This window comes from Cariama cristata, unplaced genomic scaffold (genome assembly GCF_000690535.1).
Source record: "Cariama cristata isolate BGI_N322 unplaced genomic scaffold, ASM69053v1 scaffold36730, whole genome shotgun sequence".
Classification (NCBI taxonomy): domain Eukaryota; kingdom Metazoa; phylum Chordata; class Aves; order Cariamiformes; family Cariamidae; genus Cariama; species Cariama cristata.
The window spans coordinates 18,463-28,352 of record NW_009594819.1 but is presented as its reverse complement, the minus strand read 5'-3'; the positions used below and the strand labels follow the sequence as shown (position 1 = coordinate 28,352).

The window sequence follows — 9,890 nt, the reverse complement described above, 5'->3', positions numbered from 1 at the left end:
GTGAGGAGTGAGGCAAGGAGAACTGAGAGTTTGTTACAGGCTCGCCATAGACAATGATATGTGGGATATGCAAATGATGTCCAGCACATTTGTGAGTTTGCTATTTCTTTTGATATTTGAATGTTAGAAATTTAAATTTGGTCTTCCTCTTCTAGTTGTACTTTTGGTTATAGCTGATGTGGACACGGTACCATTACTTTAAAGAACACGCGTGGCATATTTCTGTGCCCCCTTTCTGGTAAGCAGTTAGACAAAACTGTAATCGTAAGTATCTTTTCTTTGCATCTCTTGCTGCCTTTTCTATTTTGCACATTTTATGAAGCTAGTTCTTATAAAGTTATTTTCTTTTCTGTAAAGAATGATGAGTCCTCTATCATCCCCACCTCGGTAGTGCAGATTATCAGGAACATCACAGCATGTATTTTTTCTGCTCATTTAGGTCCACCTTAAATCAGACAGGTTTGTCTTTGAAGCTTTCAGGCAGTTCTCTTGCGCTTCTGCGTGACAGACATGAGGCTACCTGTGCAGTGAATGCTGGAGCATAAGAACGGGGTCTCATCTGCCCTGACCTTGGAAAGAAGGATGGCATGGCAGAACTCCAGAGTGCAAAAGGAAGGTTGTGAGGCTACGCAGCAGGGTCAGAGAGGTTACGAAAAGCAAGAAGGTATCCTTTGAAAACCTGATGTCCGTATGCAAATGAAGAAAACAGAAAGGATCGTAACCTCTGGCAGATTCAATGTGAAGTGCAGAATTGAGGCTAAAAAAGAGTTTAAGGGGCACTTCGCAAAGGAATCAAAAGCGACAGTAGGTCTTTCTTCACAGCAGAGCAAGAAGCTAACAACCTAAAAATATTTTTTGACATCCAACGTTCATACTGGAAGAAGCCAGGGACATTCCCCACATCGAAATCTTAGTTTGTAGAGAGAATCATCAGAAAATCTCTCTGAAATTGAAGTGAATGTTAGGGTCACTACTAACCTAGGAATACTAACCAGTTACCTGAACTGGGTAACGATTACCCAAAAGCTGTAGAGGAACTAGAAAGTGAAATAGCCAGGTTAGTGATGGCAATGGGTAACCTTTTGCTTTGTGCCTGAGTGGCAAATACAATGACCATTGTTAAAACAAGTCCCAGGGAGAGCTGGGCAACCAGGCCTGCCAGCCTGATGTGTACACCAAGCCGATTACCAGAAACTGCAATAACAGTGGCATGTTGGAATGGATGTATAAATATGATATACATGGGAGGGTTCAAGATTGCTTTTGTAAAGGAAATCCCACTTCTCAGAAGTCTCTGGAGTTCTTCAAAGGAGAAGGTCGACAAGCATGTGTGTAAACATGATCCAGTCGACATAGTCTACAATTTCCAAAAGACGTTTGACAAAGTTCCTGACCAAAAGCTTTTAAAGAAACTAAACAGGCATGGAATAAGAGGATAAAGGTAGGATATGTTAGTGTGACATGGAAAAGGGTGAACAATAGGGTGACAAGATTTGCTGAGAAGACTGAATTATTTAGAGTGTCAGTGCGTGAGCCAGCTGTGAAGAACTGCCTCAAGGACTGTAAGCAACAGAAAGACAGCACAATAAAATGGCGGATGAACTTGAGTGGGAGCAAATGTAAAGTAAAACACCCAGGGAAAAATACTCCCATCTTTGCATATGGAATGATGGGCTCTGAGCATTACTATTCAGGGCTCAAATTTTAGAGTCATGAGATACGATCCACAAAAAAATGAGTTCAATGTTCACAAGCTGTGAAAAAAAGCTGGTGAAATGTTAGGAATCACCAGGAAAGCAATGGACACCTCGGTGCAACTTCGGTCCCACTCTTCTGCATCCTTCAGTGCAGCTACAGCTCTTCAGCCTGGAAGAAAGATGACAGAGGAAAGGATCTGTAAAGAGCTTCAAAATCATCCATGATGGGAGATGGTGGTTAGGGACCAATGGTTCATCATTTCTTCTAGTACAAGAACTAGGGGACTTCTGACAAAGGCAGTAGGAGCTAGGTTCAGAAGAGACAGAAGGAGATGACTCTTCGTGCAATCAATAGCAGACCTCTGAGACTCCTTACCGAGGGATACAGTAAATGCAGAAAGGCTACTGTGGTCCCAGAGGAGACAGGAACAGTTCATGGAAGGGAAATCCATGAAAGGTTATTGAACACATAGAAACTTCATCCAGCTTGCGCTGTCATTGAGCTTAAAACAGTTAGGTGTGGAAGAGCTAGGGAAAGGGTACATGCTTGCCCTGGTTTTAAGCTCCATGAGGCATCACCTTAGATGGTTAGAGGCCACGGGCAGGTGGTCTGACGCAGTGTAGTCATTATTATTTTCAGGCTATATAAACTGATCATAATAACACATCCATATGTCTGTGCCTCTGCTAATTACCTTCTGTAAAGAATTACAAGTCCTCCACGGGGCATTTTATCAAAAATCTGAAAGTGTTTCACCAAGCGCAGTTACTGCGACTGTTCTGTATCTGTCTGCCTGTTGGGATGTTTCTGCTGTCCTTACGAGCTGGAAGCAGACCACAGATTTTGCCCTGAGCCTGGGGCTAAATGGGTCTAACATTCCCTAAAGTCCTCCAAAATACTCTGAAAATGCTACTGCAGCCTTCATAGAGCAGATCTTAATACAGTGGTGGGAAAAAGACTAATATATTCTGTAATATTTTTTTTTGAGATGTTATCAAATACTTTGTATGCTCCAAAAAAGTTTTAATTTGTCTTTCCGAGAAAGTTCACTCTTTTACTGTGACACAAAGGGTACAGAACAAACTCCTGCACACAGCCTGTTTCAGGGTGACTCTCCACAGTCACACTTTTGTCCAGAAGTGAACATGACACAGCTAAAAGTACTCTGCCTAGTTTGATTTGAAAATGTTCAAAGTTAGTTAAAACATTTGCAGGGTAATACATTTATTATCTGTTAGGTGGGTCTTTTTCCCTGAGACAGCCCTGAGAATGTATGGAGTCATCTTAGATGGAGTCGTCTTAGATGGAGTTGTGTTGGAAATAGCTCAACCTCCGGTGCTTTCCTGGGGAAGACCATCAGAGGAGCAGGTAGCAGAGTTGTTCAAAAGTTTCAAGTGCAGCTCTGTTTGACCGTATGTGGCTCCCCCTAGTAACGAGCACATTGGACATTTTGTGCACATATACACATGTATCTATATGTGTGTGTGTTTGTACATGTATATATATATACACTTATGCTTATATAGGTATACGATGAAAACCCCATCCTGTGAACATCCTGTGTTTTGCAGGTTCGGTGGCAGTTAGGTGGATGTCTTGAGGCTTGTGGTCTACAGCCTCACCTGCCAGCTGCAAGAGTGGGAAAAGAACTTCATAAACAGGGTGATGTGGCAGGGAGGAGGCAAATGTGGCAGGCAGGGCAGTGTCTCCTTACATACTTGGGAAAAAACAGCATGCGGATGCGCGGTGAGCTGCCTGAGCTTGTCTGGGAGCTGGCAGCCATCAGTGCCCAGGGCCCTGGTGCTCTTCAGCCGTGCCGTGCCTGCTGCCCCCATTCGTGTAAAGACACATGCATGTCTGCACACCCCAAACACCCTGCAAGCAGCGTCTCTTCCCAGGAACCAGCTGGGTACCTCAGCTGGTGTCTTCTCCGTGTGTTCTGACATCTTTTCTGACCACGTAAACCACCGTTAGCCTCTTCTCTCCGAGAAGATTTCCTTCTGCCTTTGTCATTTCCAGAACCCACGCTGGTGCTTGCTGCGGGGATGTGGCCACCTCTGCAGGCCGGGATGCGGCTGGAGGCACAGGGGCAACTCTGCGGGGGCTGGCTGGTGGCCTCGCAGCCAACGGGGCCCGCTCCTGGCGGTGGTGCCACAGGCCCTCGGCCATCCCCTGGGCAGAAAGCAAGGGGTTTGCCCTTCTTTCCTCATTCCCCAGTGGCGTCCCCTGTTTTTCACACCTGCGACAAGTCAATGTCCACCTAATGGTAAGCGTAGGTAAATGTTACCGGGAGCCTGGTCGACGCCGACGGTTAACCAGCTCAGCCCACCACTCAGCACCAGCAGCGGCGGCCGTCTGCGCTGGCGGCGCAGGGAGAGGTCTCGACATCTGCTCGTGCAGGAGTGGTTTTGAAGGGAAGCATTGTGCGTTTTCCGCGGCAGTTCCCATGTGGAGGTGATGAAAAGTGTGTGTTTTGGCAAATCTTTTGTTTTATTGTGGTGGCTTGCGGCGGGGCAGCTCCTAGCAGCCGCCGCTTTGACAAAGCACCAGAGGATTCTGTTAAAAAGTTGTGTTTAGTAATTGTAGTCGTCGTGTCAGACCATAACTGACTTGGAGCTGAAGGATTTTTGCGAGATGAGTAGCTGTGCCAGCAGGGACCCAAGTCTCCTGGGCCAGCCGCGCTCTCATTAAGATTTGCCGCTAGCCGTGGCGGTGTTCGGCAAGTATGTGACGTGCATGCTGTTATTGTATGCTTGGCTTGTCAGCCTGCAGCTTTCTGACACTCACTTATGTCACTCTTTATTCAGAGAGGAAGAAGCTTTTGATAATTTGACAAGACAAGCTCTTAAACGATCTAGGTCATGGCCTTCACTGTCTGTGATTGTGAACATATTTCCTGAAAGCCCTGTCACTCATCACAGCTACATTTTCTCCCGGGGAGCCACAGGCCCGTCCCGGTCTCCTGTCAGCGCGTGCATTTTGGTTATTCATACGCCAAATACAGTAGCGGGGTTTTTCCTTCCCTTTTGCAAATGCTCACATGTTAGCGAGGCTAATCCTCTCCCCCGCGCCGCGCTCCCAGCAGGGCTGCCGTCGAGGGCCCTCTCGGCGCAAGGCAGACGACCGGCCAAGGGGAGCGGAAAGGAGGAAAGGCCGCTTAGTGCTGTTTTTGTGTTTGCTCATTGTTGTGGAAATATGAGAACTGGTGGCAAGGGCCTTGTCTATTGAGCACTCGAGTCCTGGTCTGCTGTCAGGGGCTGTTTGAGATTGAGTGTTTTATTTTCTTTGATGTTCACGTTTGAGAATAGGGAAGTGGGAATTAAACAACAGATGCATTAAGCCGTTGTTCTGGTAAAACAATAATTAGCACCTGATAAAATTCAGTACGGGTCAAAATGCGCAGTATCCAGCCTTGATTCATCTGGTGTGGCAACCTTAGCCGGATCGGGCTCGGATATGAACAATCACCCTTCCAAATGAACCGAATGTGGGCCGCCGCAAAAACAGCACAGATTTGGGAAAATTAATTGCCCGGCACTTGTGTGGCAAGAGGCACGGGGACGTCGCGAAAGGTGTGGGGAAGCGCGCCTCGCCTGCGCTTTTTGCAGCTGTACCACGGTGGCACTGCTTTTAAGAGTAGGCACCTTTTGTGCCGGTACATCTAAATGCTAGCAAGGTCAGACCACTGGGGCAGGAAATAAATGCAATTTTATTTTAATGTAGTTCATCACACTGACGTAGTAGTTGTATACCACGAGGGCTTTTCTTTAAATGAGGGCCATTCATGGTTAAGTACTTTTAAATAAATAAGAAAAATCACAGGTTCGGTGGTGGTTGTATTTGGTTATGCTGTCTTCCATAGCAAACCTCTTTGCTTCATTTGAGAAGCCAGTATTTAGTAGTAATTGTTAATTATACTTTTTGTCGTTCCGTGATAGAAGATGCAGACAGTAACTCTGAGCTGATGCAAGGTAATAAGACTCCTAGTTAAAAGCATCATTTCTAAAAAACCGTTGTTTAGCTAGGCATCTGTTTTTGACTATAGTGTCCAACTTCTGAAGTTCGTAAGTGATCATTGTGATGATGAAAAGTATTACACTGAATCACCATCTGAATGAAGAAATATGCTTGGCCAATTTTCCCTTACCACCTTCTTCCTACCTCCCTTAAGTTTTGCCACAGCCTTAAAACGTCCTTAAAGATGGTGATGATAAAACCTACCTCTTGATAGCACTGCTGAGGGGCTGGGACTGTGCCTCTTCCAGTGCTTTGGCAAGAGCTGTGCCAACTGTAGTTCCTACTGCTCTGAGTTACAGATTTTCACTATAAGTGGTGTCTTTGTGTCCAGAGTGGGGGAAAAAAAAAAAACAACCAAGGTATTATTCAAAAATAAAGTAATTTTTTTTATTATTATTAAATAGCTGCTGTGTGAGTAAAGGTCATATCACAGAGTGGCATTTTGCCAGTATATGACAACTCATTGATTGCGATTTTTCAACCTTATTAGTCTGGGGACACTGTGGTAATCAAAAACTATCCAGAACTAATGTATAAATAACTGCCTGCTACCCCTATGCTAAACCAGCAAAAGTCTCATGTACAGTTGAAGCCTTTTTCAGGTTTGAGAGGGAAGGCAAGGTCTTCGATACAATATTTTTATACGCTAGAGAGTGTTTATATATCACACCTTTGAATCCTGCCTAAGTTAGCAAAGGAGGAAAATCCTTTTGTTTGCACTTGAAGACAGCTCGAGTGTGTTCAAACTGTCAAATGTTGTAGTCTGTTCCTCTGTTAGAAATGTGATGTATTTCACACATTTTCTTTATAGAAATATTAATATAAAGCTCAAATATTTACATGCAGTGTTTGAGTAAGAGGAGAAATGTTGAACCATTACACAGAACAGATTGTAGATTTTTCTCCAGAAAATTGTGTTACTGACAGAATGAATAATAAATAATATCATTTCCATCACATCCGGGAAAAACATACTGTATATGCCATAGGGTGACTGTTAAAAACTTGGATTATTTTTTGAGAGATTCAGTTGCTAATATTGGTTGTTGGGTGTTTGTTTTTTTTTTTTAATTAACATGCTCTATCAGAATAAAAGAAGGCAAGAATTTAGGCATGAGCAAAAAATTTATTCGAAATCTAAAGAAATGTTAATAGTACTCATTTGCAAGTGGTCATGAGGCTTCAATGTTTGAAATTGGAGCTATAGCTGATTATGTAGAAGACACAGAATAACTAATACTTCTTCTTAAAATACTGAAAATTGAGATTGGCAAACCAAATTGCTAATTGTTCAAATGATTAAGGAGCTATTTGAATAAAAGGGTAAATGTTTTAAACAAAAGTGAAAGACCTCCATTGAAGTAACTGTGTGCATACTCTCAAACACTAAAATGGCTAACAGACAAAGTACCACTATTTCTGTGTCTGTTTATGGCTTGGGGGTCATAGCAGAAGACAGACCTATTGCAGATTTTGTAAAAATATTAAGAACCCTTGAGAAAGTAACCTCTGTCTCATTGATCATTAACACATTCTGATTTTGTTTAAAGAAGATCCACATTTTCCTCTTTCCTGTCTCTTATGTATTCCTCAGGTCTATTGTGTTATTGCTGTGATTCAAAAATCTGCTCTGCAAAATTTTTTACAAAGGGCTGCACTTACAAGTTTGTGTGCGAGTCTGGCAAGTTTAAAAAAAAAAAATAAAAAAAAAAATCAAGCAAGCCATTGTAAAAATAGAAACATTAAAGCAATCTGTTATGCTTCTTGTTTACAACTCATCTGACATTAGGCTACTGAGGATTATTGCATGTAACAATTATATTTTGATTAGGATAGAGATATGTACAAAAATACTAAAATATTTCTATTCCTACATGAAAGGGAAGTACCTTGTGATTTAATTTCCAAAACATTATGTAAATTTAAAATGGTAGAAAATGCAGAGTTTAAATTCATTTCTGTTTGTTTTGCAGTATTAATACTTATTACAGTTAAGAGCATGTTACTCTCCCAAACTTCTAACCTTCAGAGAAGAAGGGGAGAGAGAAAACTGTTACTGGCTTTCTGACAATGGCAGGGAGTGTGTTAAACCAGTGTAAAATTCAATTAAACTGTCTAGCCAGGTTTTTGAAGCTGAAATGCAGACCCTTTCAGTTAAGCTTCTTATTTTCCTGTGACCGACACCGGTGGATACTGTGTTATGCCAAAACCAACAGGCTGTAAAGCACCTTGTTTCATGCTCCTAGCTGATCAATATTTTTATTTTCCAGGCTTGCCCAGAAATATGGAGGCAGTATCACCTAACAGTAAGTAGAAACACCTTTTTTATTTTCTTCTACACCCAACCTATTTACTCTTCTGTGAACTGCTGACCATAAAATATAGACAAGCATCTTCTGTGAGAAGATAATAAACGTCTGCAGAGTTTTTGAACTGAAGAATACAATGAAACACTGTCACTATTTTTTAAACATCTTTAGAACTTATGATTTTGTTTTAATACTGTAATCATTAAATGAGTGCTTTGCAGCACTCTCTCCTCTCAGTGACTACATTTACACATATAAAGAGGGTTAAATTTTGAGATGCATAGCAGAAGCAATAATCCCATTTCAGATATCCCAGATGCTGCTAATTAATCACTGTGTGTGACAAAGCTTTCTTTTTAAATGAGTAAAATAAATCTCAGCTAGAGTGGAGATGTTAATTTGAGCAAATACACTTTATAAACTTTTGCAGATAATGTCTAATTCGTAAGGATATAGCTATAACTTCTTCTTTGGCCTGTATTAGTTGATCTTTAATCATTGAAACAAGAAAATAAAACTTTGTGAACTGTACCAGTTTAGTACTTAAGATTTTTCCTCATATGTAAAATAGAGATAAAAATAAAACAAAATGCATATAAATTTGGCTAATATTGAAACCTGGAACAACGTTCAACTGGTTAGGACAGTATTCAATGGGTTGGTATCACAAAGCTTGAATGTATTCATTTATAAAATTATTATACATAAAAACACCTTTAAAGATTAGGATTTTTGCTGTTCATCTGAATCTTTGCTGTCATTGCTATCCAGATCAACCTCATATGAATTTAGCTGTTATAGATAATTAATCACTGCTGTCCGTTCAAAACAAAGTAGAAAAGTTTGTCCACTCCTTTTCTTTATGGGTCTTTGGTATCGGCTTTTTTTTTTTGAGCAATAAATGGGATGTGCTTTATAATTTGATGCCTCCACCTCTTCATGGTAGTGGAATGCTCTTTTTTCTGTTTTTGCTTTTAAATTCAGTGAATACGAGAAATCTGTGCTCAAAACCTCTTGCTTGTGTTTTCTGCATAATGATTTTAAAAGAAAGATCTGCTTTGGAAATCCCCATCCTTTCTGGGAATTTAATTTTATTTTAAGTGGAATTGGTATAGACTTTTAAAAAAAAAACCATTATGAGCAAAAGGTGCATTCACTATTTTTCTTTGCTTTTTTAAAATTACATGAGAAAAAGGTGAATAGTGTCTTTCAGTATAATCCCTAAGGGTGCACGTAAAAATGATTTCTGAAATTTTTATGATAATTGGAATCTTATAATCAGACAGGTATTTTAGATGCAGTAATATGTTGGGTTCTGTTTTTTACTGAGGTATAAGATGTAATTTAATTTTAGTCTTGCTTGCCATTGAAAATTCCTCAAAAACTGAGTTGCAATCAACACTTAGAAATTATTTTTTTTAAAAAAAAGTGTGGGGGAGCTTAAACCTGAACAAGTGGCTACTAGGGCAGAATTGGAGGTATCTGAGGTAGAAAATTTTATCTGTGAATTTTGTAGAAAGTGATCAGACTTTACACTTTACTTAGTATAAAGCTGGCAACATTTGTCAAAACAAGCTCTTGTTAGAAAATGTAGTAGTTAAGAAGATGACTGTATTATTAAAAGTACCCATTTGGAAATTCATAGTGCATTTTAGGGATGTTTTGAAATGTGGTCAAATATGGACACGCAAAGATAAATTGACGTTGAGTCAGACCCTAGCTACTGATAAATGATTTTTTGTTTTGCAGTGAACTGCAAATTATCTGCAAATAATCCACATTTCTCATATGTGGCAATGCTTTGCACATCTCCTTTTTTTGCATGGGAAGACTCACTCTAACTCGGAGTTACATTAGTAGTCAGAT

General features: G+C 40.7%; 1 protein-coding gene across 1 annotated transcript in view; it reads left to right on the top strand.

Moving 5' to 3' along the window:
- The window catches only part of LOC104161054 (zinc finger CCHC domain-containing protein 7-like), a gene marked incomplete at both ends in the record, with an annotated part of 32,503 nt that overhangs the window by 6,478 nt on the left and 16,135 nt on the right, over positions 1 to 9,890 (top strand). Inside the window, one exon of the mRNA XM_009699356.1 lies at positions 7,986 to 8,021. Coding sequence (XP_009697658.1) covers positions 7,986 to 8,021 — 36 coding nt within the window. The remainder of the gene's footprint in view (positions 1 to 7,985; positions 8,022 to 9,890) is intronic.